General features: G+C 44.7%; 1 protein-coding gene across 1 annotated transcript in view; it reads left to right on the top strand.

The window, feature by feature from the left end:
* ABCA4 (ATP binding cassette subfamily A member 4) overlaps positions 1-18,681 on the top strand; it is a 138,448-nt gene that overhangs the window by 67,798 nt on the left and 51,969 nt on the right. The window contains exons 15-20 of the mRNA XM_018045782.1: positions 612-677; positions 4,312-4,401; positions 6,393-6,567; positions 16,466-16,597; positions 17,539-17,678; positions 18,153-18,290. Coding sequence (XP_017901271.1) covers positions 612-677; positions 4,312-4,401; positions 6,393-6,567; positions 16,466-16,597; positions 17,539-17,678; positions 18,153-18,290 — 741 coding nt within the window. The remainder of the gene's footprint in view (positions 1-611; positions 678-4,311; positions 4,402-6,392; positions 6,568-16,465; positions 16,598-17,538; positions 17,679-18,152; positions 18,291-18,681) is intronic.

Genomic DNA, 18,681 nt, shown 5'->3' with positions numbered 1-18,681 from the left:
CCCATGCAGCAGCAAAGAGCCAGCACAGCCAAGAATAATTCGTTAATTTTTTTAAAAAAGGATCAGTGGTATTAGAACCAGACTACCAATGTTGGAATTCTTACACCTCTATTAAATTAGCTGTGACATTGGGCAGAAGCCTCAAATTCAGTGTGCCTTAATTTCCTTATCTGCAAGAATAGTAATACTACCTATCCCTTTGTGTTGTTTTGGGGATTAAATTATTTAGCACATTGAAGGGGCTCACAGTTATGTTTGACACAGAAAGAACATTCAACAAATGTTAGTAATTATCATCACTATTATTATCTGGAACTGTTGAAAAAAGCATGCTTAAATTCTTTAATTAAATGGTTTCTTGGAAAACTAATGTTAGCTAAGATCATCAGTCTTAGTGTTGCTGATTTCACCCCCGAAACAGGACCTTTTGAATTGAAGCATATTAGAAGAAGTAGTCTTAGAGGAAGCATGTGGATAGCCATGTAATGCTTATGAACTATAAATATATATAGTACAACCTAGGTTCAGGTAGATAAATTCTAGATCTTATAGAACTATGGTAAGATTGAACTACTTAGGCTTTTTCTCTTTATTTGCCTGTCTATCTTTAGGGGACTATGGAACCCCACTTCCTTGGTACTTCCTTCTACAAGAGTCTTACTGGCTAGGTGGTGAAGGTGAGTTGTTTAAAATTTTTTTTTAACTAAGAAAGAAAAACAAATGTTTGAAATTAACTCCTTTGGCTCTCTATGGATATGTGTGCATTGTAGAGGTGGTTCTTACATGAAGTGTGAGATTCCTGATTAGTTAGCTGTCTGCTGGGGGCTCTGTTCCTTAGTGCATAATCACGGCCTCTGGAAGCCCCTATTTTGTGAGTGACTGGACCAGGGTGTGGAGAAGGCAATGGCACCCCACTCCAGTACTCTTGCCTGGAAAATCCCATGGACAGAGGAGCCTGGTGGGCTGTAGTCCATGGGGTCGCTAAGAGTCAGACATGACTGAGTGACTTCACTTTCACTTTTCACTTTCATGCATTGGAGAAGGAAATGGCAACCCACTCCAGTGTTCTTGCCTGGAGAATCCCAGGGACGGGGGAGCTTGGTGGGCTGCCATCTATGGGGTAGCGCAGAGTCGGACACAACTGAAGTGACTTAGCAGCAGCAGCAGCAGGACCAGGGTGATGGCTGAACATTGATAAGCCCTTGCATCCTGGTTGTGCCCAGTGGATTAAAGTGCACGCTTCAAAGAAAGCCAGACCACTTGAGGGTGCAAACGAGGTTTGCAACTTCTCAATTTAAAGCAAACAGATCTATAGAATCTGGAGAAGAAGTTGTGGTATATATACACAGTGAAATATTACTCAGCTATTAAAAAGAACACATTTGAGTCTGTTCCAATGAGGTGGATGAAACAGGAGCCTATTATACAGAGTGAAGTAAGTCAGAAAGGAAAACACCAATACAGTGTATTAACACATATATATGGAATTTAGAAAGACGATAATGACGACCTTGTGTACAAGACAGCAAAAGAGACACATATATAAAGAACAGACTTTTGGACTCTGTGGGAGAAGGCGAGGGTGGAATTATTTGAGAGAATAGCTTTGAAACATGTATATTACCATATGTCAAATAGATGACCAGTTCAAGTTCAATGCATGAAACAGGGCACTCAAAGCTGGTACGCTAGGACAACCCAGAGGGGTGGGATGGGGAAGGAGGTAGGAGGGGGGTTCAGGACCAGGGGACACATGTACACCCAAGGCTGATTCAGATCAATGTATGGCAAAAACTGCCGCAATATTGTAAAGTAATTAGCCTCCAATTAAAATAAATAATTAAGAAGACAATAAAGCAGACAGATCTAGAGAATCACAGAGGAATCCATCTTCTGCTGTGTCCCCTTGTGTGGTTTTTTAGTCCTCTCCACTTTTTCAAATATAAATAAATTTATTTTCCCAAAGCAATAAGTTTATTTTCCTGAGGCTGGGGCAGACTCCCAGATTCCCTTAGTGTTGGTCTTTCTTGTAACTGGGAAAGAGGGTTAAAAGGACATTTGCCCAGAGTGCATCATAGATAAAATTTACCTTTCTTCCTGAACAGGACAGAGTTCTAGAAGTGGGGGGTAGAGAGGGGAGCTGCGGACTGTGGACTCCTGGAGGGATGAGGAGATAGAGAGATTCCAGAGCTGAGAGCTGGGAAGTGGGGGGTAGAGGGGGGGCTGCGGACTGTGGACTCCTGGAGGGATGAGGAGATAGAGAGATTCCAGAGCTGAGAGCTGGGGCGCCCCTGGAGCTAGGAAGTCTCTGGAAGCAAAGGAGATGCTTTCCAATCTGTTTGTTCCTTACCTACTTGCTCTTTACTTTGTATTATTGGGCCTGGGCCAGGATTTAGCCTTTAAGCACTAAGATAGATGTTTGTTTTCTCTAGGGGATTAGTCTAGGACCTTTAAAAGGTTTGCAGTGGGGGGTGCCTTTTTTTTTAATGATTCAAACAAACCACATTTCAACAGCTCAGTGTTTTTTGTTTTCTTTTCCCCCCATTATGTTGCCTTGTCTGTCTTTCTTGTCTATCTAGTAAACTTTTAAATTTCTAGTATAATAAAGTTATAGCCTATCATAAATGGGAATTTTCAACGCAAGAGTCTGTTCCTGAAATGTTTCTAATTTCAGCGAGTATCAGGACTTTGTGGGCATGTTTTTCCTTCTATAATCTCAACAGATATGCTGCCTCTAAAAAGAAAAATCTTAAGACAAATGTACTCCTTCAAAAATGAGTCACATGTATTTTTGCCAACAGAAGCTAAATATTTTTCACCTGTCTCACAAGCTAGACTGAAATAGATTCCTAAATTTTTCTAAAATTAGAAAACAGCTGAGTTTTTCCACCTAATCCACTCCTTTCACAGATGAAGACATGGAGCCCAAGAGACATCTAATGTCTAACCCAGTTCCTGTTGGCCATTTTGGACAAAATCTGGAATTGGGACATGCATTTCCTGGCAAGGAACTCACTCCAGTGACTAGGAGAAATTTTCCTCCTGCTCTTTTATTATTATACATTTAATGCTGTATAATGGCTAGTAAAGTGATCAAAGGGATTGTGGGCAATAGATTCAAAAGTCCTTCAGGAAACAGAAGTACCAGCGAGGGCCGGTCCCTGACCAGGGCCCGGTACATGCCAGTCCACCACACAGCCTGCAGTCCACAGACAGCAGTGTGGACGGAAGAGGCCTTGGCTGGCTGCAGCGTTGGAACATCACCCTGCTCGTGGACGTGCACCTGTAGCCAGAGCCTTTAGATGCTTGGCGACGATGGTTTCCTCCCGCCTCTGCTTTCTTCGCTAGCTGGCTTGTGCTTCTGCTTCTCTCCCCCTTTCAGGATGTTGTGATGTCCTTTTTTTCCAGTTAATGAATTTATTTTTTGTGTTGGAGAATAGTTGCTCCACAGTGCTGTGTTAGTTTCTAAGTACAGCAGAGCAAATCAGCCACATGTGCATATATATCCCCTCTTCCTTGGATCTCCTTCCCATTTAGATCACCACAGAGCACTGAGTAGAGTTCCCTGTGCTGTGTAATGTGTTCTCATTAGTTATCTATTTTGTCCTTTGAAACCAAATGTAAAGTTTACAAAAAGTGCCTCTGTGAGGGCTAGGGGGTTGGGTGTTGTGTGTGTCAGAGTATGTGTGAATGTGAAAATATGTACAAGAGTGTTTACACCACAATTTGTGCAAGCCTATCCAATAGCCAGGCTCAGCTCTGGTGTTAAACCCCTAATACTTCAATGCCCATAAAAGTATTGATAGATTTCTCAGGAAACCAGTGTCTCAGTCTGCCTGCCCATCATATCAGCTTGAATGGATTTTTACTGAAGATTCACCGTGACTTTGGCATGTTTTGGATTGGAGTAAAAAGTACCATTAGTGAGCTGAAAAAAAAAAAAATCCATTTAAAAGTCAATCCTAGTTTTAATTTTTTTTTTTAATCACAATTTCTGACATTGTGCGCTCCACCTGAGGATAAGTGAAACTCCTGGTACAAAACTCCCTCTGTGCTCACTGATGGTTGCCAAATCAGACCTCTGGGAGGCAACCCCTCTCCCCAGACCCCGTGGGAACTTCACAGCCCCACAGGTCAGAGGTTGGCAGAGCCCTCCCCGGGGCTGGTCCTGGCAATGTCGACCTGGCCTTCTGAGGGAACTGTGCTTTCCAGCTATGGTAGGAAACTCTGCTCCCCTCTTCTTCTCGTTTCCTGTCTTTCCTGATTCTCAGCCTTCACCAGGAGAGTAACAGTAGCTTCTGGTTTGTGTAGGGTGTTCAACCAGAGAAGAAAGAGCCTGGGAAAAGACAGAACCCATAACAGAGGAAATGGAGGACCCAGAACACCCAGAAGGAATAAATGGTAAAAAAAACAAAAAAACCTCAATAAAGAATGCAGAACAGAGGCAAGAGAAGGTTCAGAATACTGCAAAGGGCAAGAGCAGAACACCTCATGTGTGGGGTGGAATGGAACCCAGGAAGCTGACTCTCTTGACAGGGGTCAAACCTGATACCTTCTCTAGGGTCCAGCTGTCCATGTGTGGAATGAATGGTCCAGCCAGACATTAACACATATTTCCTGGAGAAAGCAAATCCCAAGTATATGGTGTTTTTGTGCCCTTGTTTAGGCAAACCCCCAGTGAATTGCACAAATGTGCTGACTTCCGAGGATTTAGCAAGAACAATAACTTGGGTCACTGGGACTTCAAGCGGATATGAGCTATAAGGAAAGACAAAAATAAATGCTCCTGTGCACAGGGGGAAAGAATCTAGAGGAGCTGACTACACTTCATTTGTGATTTACAAATCTAGAGGTCCATTCATTCAAGCCATCAAAAGCCTTTCCTGACCATGGAAGTTACTTAATAATTCCTCAGCTCATAGACCAAGTTTGCAAGTGTTCTCTTGGCCTTTACCTCCCTTGCCTTCCCTCTTGAACCAGTTCTGTCCTGGTTCCCCCACCCCCACCATGTTCTTCATTCCTCAAGCATATGGATTTCTCTAGAATTTCTCTGTGGATTCGGAAATGCTCCGCTATCGTCACCCCGGGTGCAGAGAGGCAGCATGGCCTCTGGACTTCACTTGATGTTGCAGAAGGTCCAGCCTCTGTGTGTCTGATGCACCCCAGGTGCCATTTCACAAAGCTGAGGTTGGAGACCTGTGATTCCTGCAGTTTCCAGTCAGCAGAACCTTTGGGAAGACCCTCCTCCCAGAGCAGAATTCCAAGACCAAAGTCAGGGGGTGGGGGTCCAGTCCCACCTCAACTGTCAACAAGGCCAGCGGAGGCAAAGAGAGAAGAAGCATTAGGATTTCCCCCTCCCCGCTTTCTTTGGCAGGGGAGTAAGTGCTCAGAATTACAATATTATGGTGACAAATTAAGTAACACATATAAATGAAAAGTGTTAGCCACTCAGTCATGTCTGGCTCTTTGTGACCCCATGGACTATAGCCCATCAGGCTCCTCTGCCCATGGAATTTTCCAGGCAAGAACATTGGAGTGGGTAGCCATTCCCTTCTCCAGGGGATGTTCCCAACCCAGGGATGCAACCCAGGTCTCCTGCACTGCAGGCAGATTCTTTACCATCTGAGCCACCAGGGAAGCCCCATCACTGTATTGTGTGAACTAAAGCAGGGAGAGACTCGAAGCCAGGGAGACATGGACACCAAGTGGACCTCATACTGGAGGGGAGTATGGAGTTTAAAAGTGGGGGGACAGAGTTGGAGGGACAGTGGTGAGAACAAGTGGACTGTCCTACCCTAACTGGAGAAACTGGAGCGCTAAAAAGCAAGTAGTCAGCTTTAGTAGAGTTGACTCAAAGATGTGAGCCAAGGTGACTAGGAGAATGGACATAAGATAGTCTGAAGGAAAACACTGTTTGGAAAAGAGAATGAGGAGCCTGAGCTGTCCCAAGAAATTCCTGAGGAAATCCCCTGTAGACTGTCAGAAATGAGGGCCTGGGACTGAAGGCTGAGCTTAGGGCTAACTCCATACAGACAATGAGCGCATCTGCATTCAAATCCCAACTCTGCCACTCATAAACCATGCGACCTTGACTGGACTCTTGATATCTCTTTAGGTTTCTTCATCTGTAGAAATGGCACGGTAATCTCTGTTCCCCTAAGACTGTTTTAAGGGTAAAATGAGGAAATCTATATAAAGCACTTCAAACAGTGCTTGGGACAGAGTAACAGCTCCACAAATGTTAGACACTATTATTACCATTATTATTGTGTAGTCACCGTTATAAAGTTATAGTTGAAGCCGTAGGTACAAAAGACAGTGGTCTCAACAAGGAACCTTGGGTAGTGTGTACATGAAGGTATTGTTATGTCATGTTCATTTTTTCCAACAAGGCTGCTTCTTTGAACGTGAGCTTCCAGGCCTGGTTCCCGGAGTATGTGTGAAGAATCTGGTAAAGATATTTGAGCCCTATGGCAGGCCAGCCGTGGACCGTCTTAACATTACCTTCTATGAAAGTCAGATTACCGCATTCCTCGGTCACAATGGAGCAGGGAAAACCACCACCTTGTGAGTCTTTGATCATTTTCTGGCTCTCATCCTCTATTAGCTTCAGTCTATTCTTTCTCACTCCAGGGCTTCCCTGGTGGCTCAGGTAAAGAGGCTGCCTGCAGTGTGGGAGACCCGGTTTCAATCCCTGGGTCAGGAAGATCTCCTGAAGAAGAAAATGGCAGCCCACTCCAATATTCCTGCCTGCAGAATCCCATGGACAGAGGAGCCAGGCAGGCTACAGTCCAATGGGTCGCAAAGAGTCGGACACAATTGAGCAACTTCACTTTCTTCCCCACAGAAGTTTAGTGAGAAAAATGTGTTCTATATGTTTGTCCCAGGAAGGTGTAAAGTGTACTTCAGTTTTCGAAGCTTGCTCACATTAATCATTTTATCAGATCACGAAGTTGGAGAGAGAGGTGGAGTAGTAAGTTCATTGCCCCCTTGGTGCCAGGGATGGGGACATCCAGAGAGCTGAAGTGACTTTCCAAGGAAGCCAAGTTGTGGTGGTTCCATGGGCGCAAGAACCGGATCGTCCTTGTGTTTGATGTTGTGAGCTGGTCCCCCTATCCCCAACATCCCCAGCGTTTCTATCATGATGGTGGTGATAAAGTCATGACCACTACCATCACATGCCCTTCATCTGTAGAGCATTGTGTGCTTGCATGCTAAGTCATTTCGGTTCAGTTCAGTCACTCAGTCATGTCTGACTCTTTGCAACCCCATGGACTGCAGCACACCAGGCTTCCCTGTTCATCACCAACCCCTGGAGCTTGCTCAAACTCACGTTCATAGAGTTGGTTGTCATCCAACCATCTCATATTCTGTTGTCCCCTTCTCCTCCTGCCTTCAATCTTTCCCAGCATCAGGGTCTTTTCCAATGAGTCAGTTCTTCACAACAGGTGGCCAAAGTATTGGAGTTTCATCTTCAGCATCAGTTCTTCCAATGAATATTCAGGACTGATTTCGTTTGGATGGGCTGGTTTGATCTCCTTGCAGTCCAAGGGACTCTCAAGAGTCTTCTCCAACACCACAGTTCAAAACCATCAATTCTTCAGCACTCAGCTTTCTTTATAGTCCAACTTTCTCATCCATACATGACTACTGGAAAAACCATAGCTTTGACAAGACAGACCTTTGTTGGCAGAGTAATGTCTCTGCTTTTTAATATACTGTCTAGGTTGATCATAGCTTTTCTTCCAAGGAGCAAGAGTCTTTTAATTTCATGGCAGCAGTCACTATCTGAGTGATTTTGGAGCCCCCCAAAATAAAGCCTCTCACTGTTTCCATTGTTTCCCCATCTATTTGCCATGAAGTAATGGGACCAGATGCCATGATCTTAGTTTTCTGAATAATGAGTTTTAGGCCAACTTTTTCACTCTCCTCTTCACTTTCATCAAGAGGCTCTTTAGTTCTTCTTCGCTTTCTGCCATATGGGTGGTGTCGTTTGCATATCTGAGGTTATTGACATTTCTCCCAGGAATCTTGATTCCAGCTTGTGCTTCATCCAGCCCAGCATTTCTCATGATGTACTCTGCATATAAGTTAAATAAGCAGGGTGACAATATACAGCCTTGACATACTCCTTTCCCGATTTGGTACCAGTCTGTTGTTCCATGTCCAGTTCTGTTACTTCTTGACCTGCATACAGATTTCTCGGGAGGCAGGTCAGGTGGTCTGGTATTCCCAGCTCTTTCAGAATTTTCCACAGTTTGTTGTAATCCACACAGTCAAAGGCTTTGGCATAGTCAATAAAGCAGAAATAGATGTTTTTCTGGAACTCTCTTGCTTCTTCAATGATCCAGAGAATGTTGGCAACTTGATCTCTGGTTCCTCTGCCTTTTCTAAATCCAGCTTGAACATCTGGATGTTCACAGTTCATGTACTGTTGAAGCCTGGCTTGGAGAATTTTGAGCATTACTTTACTAGCGTGTGAGATGAGTGCAATTGTGCAGTAGTTTGAACATTCTTTGGCATTGCCTTTCTTTGGGACTGGAATTGAAAACTGACCTTTTCAGTCCTATGGCCACTGCTGAGTTTTCCATATTTGCTAGCACAATGAGTGCAGCAATTTCACAGCATCATCTTTTTAGGATATGAAATAGCTCAACTGGAATTCCATCACCTCAACTAGCTTTGTTGTAGTAATGCTTCCTAACGCTCATTTGACTTTGCATTCCAGTGATCATGCCACTGTGGTTATCTGGGTCATGAAGATCTTTTTTGTATAGTTCTTCTGTGTATTCTTGCCACCTCTTCTTAATATCTTCTGCTTCTCTTAGGTCCATACCATTTCTGTCCTTTATTGTGCCCATCTTTGCATGAAATTTTCCTTCAGTTCAGTTCAGCCGCTCAATCATGTCCAACTCTTTGCGACCCGATGAATCGCAGCACGCCAGGCCTCCCTGTCCATCACCAACTCCTGGAGTTCACTCAGACTCACGTCCATTGAGTCCGTGATGCCATCCAGCCATCTCATCCTTTGTTGTCCCCTTCTCCTTCTGCCCCCAATCCTTCCCCGCATCAGAGTCTTTTCCAATGAGTCAACTCTTAGCATGAGGTAGCCAAAGTACTGGAGCTTCAGCTTTAGCATCATTCCTTCCAAAGAAATCCCAGGGTTGATCTCCTTCAGAATGGACTGGTTGGATCTCCTTGCAATCCAAGGGACTCTCAAGAGTCTTCTCCAACACCACAGTTCAAACGCATCAATTCTTCGGCACTCAGCCTTCTTCACAGTCCAACTCTCACATCCATACATGACCACAGGAAAAACCATAGCCTAGACTAGACGGACCTTAGTCGGCAAAGTTAATGTGTCTGCTTTTGAATATACTATCTAGGTTGGTCATAACTTTTCTTCCAAGCAGTAAGCGTCTTTTAATTTCATGGCTGCAGTCACCATCTGCAGTGATTTTAGAGCCCAAAAAAATAAAGTCTGACACTGTTCCTACTGTTTCCCCATCTATTTCCCATGAAGTGGTGGGACCAGATGCCATGATCTTCGTTTTCTGAATGTTGAGCTTTAAGCCTACTTTTTCACTCTCCTCTTTCACTTTCATCAAGAGGCTTTTTAGCTCCTTTTCACTTTCTGCCATAAGGGTGGTGTCATCTGCATATCTGAGGTTATTGATGTTTCTCCCAGCAATGTTGATTCCAGCTTGTGTTTCTTCCAGCCCAGCGTTTCTCATGATGTACTCTGCATAGAAGTTAAATAAGCAGGGTGACAATATACAGCCTTGATGGACTCCTTTTCCTATTTGGAACCAGTCTGTTGTTCCATGTCCAATTCTAACTGTAGCTTCCTGACCTGCATACAGACTTCTCAAGAGGCAGGTTAGGTGGTCTGGTATTCCCATCTCTTTCAGAATTTTCCACAGTTTATTGTGATCCACACAGTCAAAGGCTTTGGCATAGTCAATAAAACAGAAATAGATGTTTTTCTGGAACTCTCTTGCTTTTTCCATGATCCAGCGAATGTTGGCAATTTGATCTCTGGTTCCTCTGCCTTTTCTAAAACCAGCTTGAACGTCAGGGAGTTCACGGTTCATATATTGCTGAAGTCTGGCTTGGAGAATTTTGAACATTACTTTACCAGCATGTGAGATGAGTGCAATTGTGCGGTAGTTTGAGCATTCTTTGGCATTGCCTTTCTTTGGGATTGGAATGAAAACTGACCTTTTCCAGTCCTGTGGCCACTGCTGAGTTTTCCAAACTTGCTGGCATACTGAGTGCAGCACTTTCACAGCATCATCTTTCAGGATTTGAAACAGCTCAACCAGAATTCCATCACCTCCACTAGCTTTGTTCATAGTGATGCTTTCTATGGCCCACTTGACTTCACATTCCAAGATGTCTGGCTCTAGATTAGTGATCACATCATCATGATTATCTGGGTCGTGAAGATCTTTTTTGTACAGTTCTTCCATGTATTCTTGCCACCTCTTCTTAATATCTTCTGCTCCTGTTAGGTCCATACCATTTCTGTCCTTTATCGAGCCCATCTTTGCATGAAATGTGCCCTTGGTATCTCTAATTTTCTTGAAGAGATCTCTAGTTTTTCCCATTCTGTTGTTTTCCTCTATTTCTTTGCATTGATCGCTGAGGAAAGCTTTTTTTATCTCTCCTTGCTATTCTTTGGAACTCTGCATTCAGATGCTTATATCTTTGCTTTTCTCCTTTGCTTTTCGCCTCTCTTCTTTTCACAGCTATTTGTAAGGCCTCCCCAGACAGCCATTTTGCTTTTGTGCATTTCTTTTCCATGGGGATGGTCTTGATCCCTGTCTCCTGTACCATGTCACGAACCTCATTCCATAGTTCATCAGGCACTCTATCTATCAGATTTAGACCCTTCAATCTATTTCTCACTTCTTCTGTATCATCATAAGGGATTTGATTTAGGTCATACCTGAATGGTCTAGTGGTTTTCCCTACTTTCTTCAATTTAAATCTGAATTTGGCAATAAGGAGTTCATGATCTGAGCCACAGTCAGCTCCCGGTCTTGTTTTTGTTGACTGTATAGAGCTTCTCCATCTTTGGCTGCAAAGAATATAATCAACCTGATTTCGGTATTGACCATCTGGTGATGTCCACGTGTAGAGTCTTCTCTTGTGTTGTTGGAAGAGGGTGTTTGCTATGACCAGTGCATTTTCTTGGCAAAACTCTATTAGTCTTTGCCCTGCTTCATTCTGCACACCAAGGCCAAATTTGCCTGTTACTCCAGGTGTTTCTTGACTTCCTACTTTTGCATTCCAGTCCCCTATAATGAAAAGGACATCTTTTTTGGGTGTTAGTTCTAAAAGATCTTGTAGGTCTTCATAAAACCGTTCAACTTCAGTTTCTTCAGCGTTACTGGTTGGGGCATAGACTTAGATAACTGTGATATTGAATGGTTTGCCTCGGAGTCGAACAGAGATCATTCTGTTATTTTTGAGATTGCATCCAAGTACTGCATTTTGAACTCTTTTGTTGACCATGATGGCTACTCCATTTCTTCTGAGGGATTCCTGCCCACAGTAGTAGATGTAATGGTCATCTGAGTTAAATTCACCCATTCCAGTCCATTTTAGTTCGCTGATTCCTAAAATGTCAACATTCACCCTTGCCATCTCTTGTTTGACCACTTCCAATTTGCCTTGATTCATGGACCTGACATTCCAGTTTCCTATGCAATATTGCTCTTTACAGCATCGGATCTTGCTTCTATCACCAGTCACATCCACAGCTGGGTATTGTTTTTGCTTTGGCTCCATCCCTACATTCTTTCTGGAGTTATTTCTCCACTGATCTCCAGTAGCATATTGGGCACCTAATGACCTGGGGAGTTCCTCTTTCAGTATCCTATCATTTTGCCTTTTCATACTGTTCATGGGGTTCTCAAGGCAAGAATACTGAAGTGGCTTGCCATTCCCTTCTCCAGTGGACCACATTCTGTCTTTCCCTCTATTTCTTTGCATTGATCACTGAGCAAGGCTTTCTTATCTCTGCTTGCTATTCTTTGGAAATCTGCATTCAAATGGGTATGTCTTCCCTTTTCTCCTTTGCCTTTAGCTACTGCTGTCTTCTCAGCTATCTGTTAGGCCTCCTCACACAACCATTTTGCCTTTTGCATTTCTTTTTCTTGGGGATGGTCTTGATCACTGCCTCCTGTACAGTGGCGCAAACCTGTATCCATAGTTGTTCAGACACTGTCTATCAGATTTAATCCCTTGAATTGATTTGTCACTTCCACTGTATAATAATAAGGGATTTGATTTAGGTAATACATGAATGGTCTAGTGCTTTTCCCTACTTTCTTCAATTTAAGTCTGAATTTGGCAATAAGAAGTTCATGATCTGAGCCACAGTCAGCTCCTGGTCTTGTTTTTGCTGACTGTATAGAGCTTCTCCATCTTTGGCTGCAAAGAATATAATCAATCTGATTTCAGTATTGACCATCTGGTGATGTCCATGTATAGAGCCTCCTCTTGTGTTGTTGGAAGAGTGTGTTTGCTACGACCAGTGTGTTCTCTTGGCAAAACTCTATTAGCCTTTGACCTGCTTCATTTTGTACTCCAAGGCCAAATTTGTCTGTTACTCCAAGTATCTCTTGACTTCCTACTTTTGCATTCCAGTCCCCTATAATAAAAAAGGACATCTTTTTGGGTGTTAGTTTTAGAAGATCTTGTAGGTCTTAATAGAACTGTTCAACTTCAGCATTGCTGGTTGGGGCACACACTTGGATTACTCTGATATTGAATGGTTTGCCTTTGAAATGAACAGAGATTATTCTGTTGTTTTTGAGATTGCATCCAAGTACTACATTTAGGACTCTTTTGTTGACTATGATGGCTACTCAATTTCTTCTAAGGGATTCTTGCCCACAGTAGATATAATGGTCAGGAGTTAAATTCACCCTTTCCAGTCCATTTTAGTTCACTGATTCCTAAAATGTCAGTCTTCACTCTTGCCATCTCCTGTTTGACCACTTGCAATGTGCCTTGATTCATGGACCTAACATTCCAGGTTTCTATGCAATATTGCTCCTTACAGCATTGGACTTTACTTCCATCACCAGTCACAGCCACAACAGGGTGTTGTTTTTGTTTAGGCTCTATCTCTTCATTCTTTCTGGAGTTATTTCTCCACTGATCTCCCATAGCATATTGGGCACATACTGACCTGGTGAGTTCACCTTTCAGTGTCCTCTCTTTTTGCCTCTTCATGCTGTTCGTGGGGTTCTCAAGGCCAGAATACTGAATTGGTTTGCCATTTTCTTCTCCAGTGGACTGTGTTTTGTCAGAATTCTCCACCACGACCTGTCCATCTCGGGTGGCCCTACATGGCATGGCTCATAGTTTCATTGAGTTAGACAAGGCTGTGGTCCATGTGATCAGTTAGTTTTCTGTGATTGTGGTTTTCAGTCTGTCTGCCCTCTGATGGAGAAGGATAAGAGATTTATGGAAGTTTCCTGATGGGAGAGACAGACTGAGGGGGAAACTGGGTCTTGTTTGATGGGCAAGGCCATGCTCAGCAAATCTTTAATCCAATTGTCTGTTGAGGACTATGTTCCCTCCCTGTTGTTTCACCTGAGGCCAAACTATGGGGGAGGTAATGAAGATAGTGGCAACCTTCTTCAAAAGGTCCCATGCAAGCACTGCCACACTCAGTGCCCCCGACCCTGCAACAGGCCACCGTTGACCCATGCCTCTGCTGGAAACTCCCGGACACTCATGGGCAAGTCTGGGTCAGTCTCTTGTAGGGTCACTGCTCCTTTCTCCTGGGTCCTGGTGCACACAAGGTTCTGTTTGTGCCCTCCAAGAGTCTGTTTCCCCAGTCCTGTGTAAGTTCTGGTGGCTCTATGGTGGGGTTAATGGCGACCTCCTCCAAGAGGGTTTATGCCATACCCAGGTCTGCTGCACCCAGAGCCCCTTCCCCCTGCAGCAGGCCACTGCTCACCTGTACCTTTGCAGGAGACACTCAAACACAGTTCTGGCTCAGTCTCTGTGGGGTCTCTGGGACCTAGTGCACACAAGGTTTTTTTGAGCCCTCTGAGAATCTCTGCTAGTAAGGAGTTTGATTCTAAACGTGATTTCGCCCCTCCTACTATCTTACTGGTGCTACTCCTTTGCCCTTGGATGTGGGGTATCTTTTTTGGGTGGGATCCAACATTCTCCAGTCAACGGTTGTTCAGCAGCGAGTTGTAGTTTTGGAGTTCTCACAGGAGAAGATGAGCGCACGTCCTTCTGCTCTGCCATCTTATGCCACCAGATTTTTCTCTATCACTCATTAAGAAATATCCCTCATGGGTCCTCAGTGACTCTTCTGAGAAAAATATTTCCCAGTCCCATTAGAGGCTAAGTTAAAGCATCAGTTTCTCCACACAGGGATACTGTGCCCATCCACATGCAAACCAAGGCAATGATGGAGGGGATTCCTTACATCTGGTTTCCATGCTCTTCTGATAGATGGCTACCCTCTGAATGCCTTAGTCATTTCAGTCGTGTCCAAGTCTGTGTGACCCTATGGAATGTAGCCTCCTAGGCTCTTTGCCCATGGGATTCTCCAGGCAAGACTACTGGAATGGGTTGCCATGCTCTTCTCCAGGGGATCTTCCAACCCAGGAATCAAACCCACATCTGTTAAGTCTCCTGCATTGGCAGGTGGGTTCTTAACCACTAGCATTACCTGAGAAGCCTGTAGAGCACTACTTACTTTCAAAGAGCATTCCTTTTCCTGCCTATGAGGGTTGGTGGTAGCTCTGGAGAAAAAGAGACATAAAGAATGCTCACTTCCAGCCAGAGATCCCTCTGCAACTCAGCCATCACAGCTCCTGGTGCTGCAGTGAAAGTGTTATTGCTTGGTCGTGTCCGACTCTTTGCAACCCCATAGACTATAGCCCACCAGGCCCATCTGCCCATGGGATTCTCCAGGTAAGAATACTGGAGCAGTCATTCCAGTCTCCAGGGGATCTTCTTGACCAAGGGGATCGAATCCTGGTCTCCCACATGACAGGAAGATTCTTTACTGTCTGAGCCACCAGAAAGCCCATCACTCTAGGGGCTCAGTTAAAGGTATTCAGCACATGGGTCCAAGTTGTGTCTGATGTCACCATCACAAAGGGCAAGGTCTTGGTGAGAAGCCCAAGCATTAACATGTGTTTGTTAATTAACTGATTGAACCCAGGTCTGGGAATTATCACCACAACAATTTCGGATCCAAAATAATAAAAAGCTGAGCAACTGAAAACCAAGTTCAGGGAAGATGAAGGCTCTTCATGGAGTCCTCAGCTCAGGACACTCCCCTGGCTTTTCTACGGGATCCAGGCGCCATCTGCATAAAGAGAACACGGCCATCTAAGGTTCCCCAAGGAACAGCAGGGGCAGCCCTTCAAGGGGCAGGGAAGCCATGTGAATGCACTCATCAAGTCCTGTGGCTTTTTGCGGAGCCCCAGGAAGGAACAGCCGTGTACACCCTGCGTTGGAATGTTCTCTGAGGGCGGGTTCAGTACCAATGGAATGTGGGGCTGGTGCCATTCCACTTGGTTCTGTTTCCCTCTAGTGGTTGATCAACAGACAAGTTCAGAGAGTCTGAGATTGTATCCGACTCAGGGACAAAGCTGGGAGGAGCAGCGCTGACGCATCTCATTTCTCTCCTTGTTAACTAATGTGGTCAGAGGACCCCAAACCCAAGTATATTACTTCATGCATGAGAAACGCAGCATTGCCTGGGGCTGGAACACAACGCTTAATAAAAGTAGTATAACATTTTTGACTCTTCCTTAATGAAAGCACTTCCTTTATAAAGCACTGTTCTAAGTGCTTTAGAGGTAATAATTGTATTTAATCCTCACAAAATACCCCATGAAGTGAGAGTCATCATTTCCCATTTCACAAAAATAAGTTAACAGTGCTGTTGGGCTTTTTCTTACTTTGGATCCAAAATTGTTCTGAGAATTCCCAGGCCTGGGTTCAATCAACTAATTAACAAATACATGTTGAATGCTTGGGCTTCTCACCAAGACCTAGCACTTTGTGGTGGTGACATCAGGCAAAACATAGACCCATGTGCTAAATACCATTAACTGAGCCCCCACAGCACCAGGAGCTGTGATGGCTGAGTCGGGGAGAGACCCCTGGCTATAAGCAAGCATTCTGCAGCTGGAAATCCCAGAGGCCCATCGGCACCTGCCTGTGAGCACTAGGGCATAAGAGAAGCACAGAAGGAAGGCAGATGTACTCACCCTCCTGGGGGTCTTGAGTACACACTAGTGCTAAGCCCTGTCTGGGAAACTGTTGGTTCCTGCCACTAGTGATGGTTTGGGTTAAACTGAGAGGCATGGGTAGAATTACTGAGAGTCCTCATTGACCCTGGGGTGGAGGCTGCTGTCCTAAGGTGTTCCTAAAGGCCAGGCTCTCTGCCACTGATTTCTGCTTTTGGCAGGTCCATCATGACTGGTCTGCTGCCACCGACATCCGGGACTGTGCTTGTTGGGGGAAAGGACATTGAAACCAACCTGGATGCTATCCGGCAGAGCCTTGGCATGTGTCCACAGCACAACATCCTGTTCCACCAGTAAGCAGAACAGGAACTGGGACCCTCCCGGTGCCCTAACCTCACCTTGCCCTCCCCTAACATGTTCTCTAGAGCACAGCTGAGGGGTGCTGGCTCTGGGGCCAGAGGCCATACTCTTCAGCGGCTTCACCCACATTTGGGGTCCTTTGTCCTGTTGGCACTGAGAAGGTCCCTCAGAACATGAGACTGTTTCTCTCATGCTCAATGCTGAGGTCTTCCTGCTCAGGAGACTGGCACTGCCTTCTCTCTGCCAGGGTGGCTGGTCCTGGGGCCCCTTGCTCAGAACTTGCCCAGAAGTTGCTCTCAGGGACCACAAGGGGACGCACAGAGGGGACCATGGCTCCTGTTTTCCTCTTCAGCCAGGCATTAAAAACACTTTTGAGGAAGTTTTTCAGTTGCTTTTTTCCCAAACTTTTCTTATATAAGAAATTATATACAGTCACTGAATAAAGGAAGGAGGGATCACAGGAAGGAAGGCAATATAGATTGAAACTAAAAATCACCTGTAACTTCACCATCCATAGGAAACCACTGTTAACACTTTGATATTTAATTTTTCAAAGCTTTCTCTCATGCATGTATAGCTATACATATATTTGGAATTATAAAAGAGAATAAAACTCTGCTTACCATTTAGTAACCTGATATTTTAATGCTTTTTTAAACCTAAGATATCATGAAAATTTTTTCATGCTGTTATGTATTCTTCTATAAAATAATTTTTAATGTATACATACTATTCCATTGTATAATGTGCTATTTAAGCTGTCAGATATTTTGGTAGGATCAATATTTTGTCTCATTTCTCTGTTATGAACAACAACATGATGAGCCTCATGATTGCTAAATCTCTGTGCTCATCTTTAATTATCTCTATAAGGTAAATTGTTACAAGTGGAAACGCTGAGCGCATTGTGTTTCTCACTGCCCCATCCCCATAGCCTCACCGTGGCTGAACACATCCTGTTCTACGCGCAGCTGAAAGGGAGGTCCTGGGACGAGGCCCAGCTGGAGATGGAAGCCATGCTGGAGGACACAGGCCTCCACCACAAGAGGAACGAAGAGGCTCAGGATCTATCAGGTGCTTGGTATTGGAAAAAGGGCTTCAGATGGTCGATCCATGGGTTCCCAGTGCACAGAGCCTTGTATATATGTATGTGTGTGTGTGTGTGTATTCTTAGACTTGTAACAGGAGAGCTCCTAAGGGTTGGAATAATCTATAAAGTTATTCTGAGCATCTAAGAGAAACCCACCTCTGGATTATTTTCTACATAGAACACTATCCTGCAGCAGCCTGGGCTCTATGTGCTCTGAGGTTTATGTGTTTGAACTAAAAATGTGAGAACAGTCTTCACATGGTCTGATCCTGGGAGGCAGGGATTTTCTGTTGTGCATTATAAGGCCTGAACCACTTAGGGTTCCAAACACTGTGGACATCTAAGGAGGCAGCTTGAAGCTGCTGCTAGATCTAAGGTACCTTCCTTATGTGGCCAGCCCTGGGCCATTCCTTCACGTCGTCCACAGCTCCCGTGACCCCACCACCTTGTCTCTCTAGGTGGCGTGCAGAGGAAGCTGTCCGTGGCCATTGCCTTCGTGGGAGATGCCAAGGTGGTGGTTCTGGATGAGCCCACCTCTGGGGTGGACCCCTACTCACGTCGCTCAATCTGGGACCTGCTCCTGAAGTATCGCTCAGGTAATGGCCACTGCACATCACCTGTGCTCTTGCTGAGGCTAAATGTGTGCAATCCACTCTCTCACACCTGGCATCTTGCAGCTCACTGTAGTAACAGCCACGACTACCCTCAGATGTGGCACTATCACTGGCTTGGGGAGTCTGAGTTCCAAGTGAAGCCTCCTGAGGTTTTTTTACCCAAATATAAGCAGAGAATTACTGATGAAGCAGCCTATTTCCCAAAATGCTCTAGAAAGTTCTCTCAACCCAAAACCCTTCTGCCTGGAACAATGGGAGCAGCTGTAAGTAAAATCCCCCTTGACAAAGGGACCCGAATTATCTATGAAAACCAGGTGTGAGGGTGACGAGCCTATATTCAGTGTTGTGGATGGAAGTATCTCAATGGGACGGT

Source organism: Capra hircus, chromosome 3 (assembly GCF_001704415.2).
Source record: "Capra hircus breed San Clemente chromosome 3, ASM170441v1, whole genome shotgun sequence".
In the NCBI taxonomy this organism is placed as follows: domain Eukaryota; kingdom Metazoa; phylum Chordata; class Mammalia; order Artiodactyla; family Bovidae; genus Capra; species Capra hircus.
This window is presented reverse-complemented; position numbering and strand designations above follow the sequence as displayed.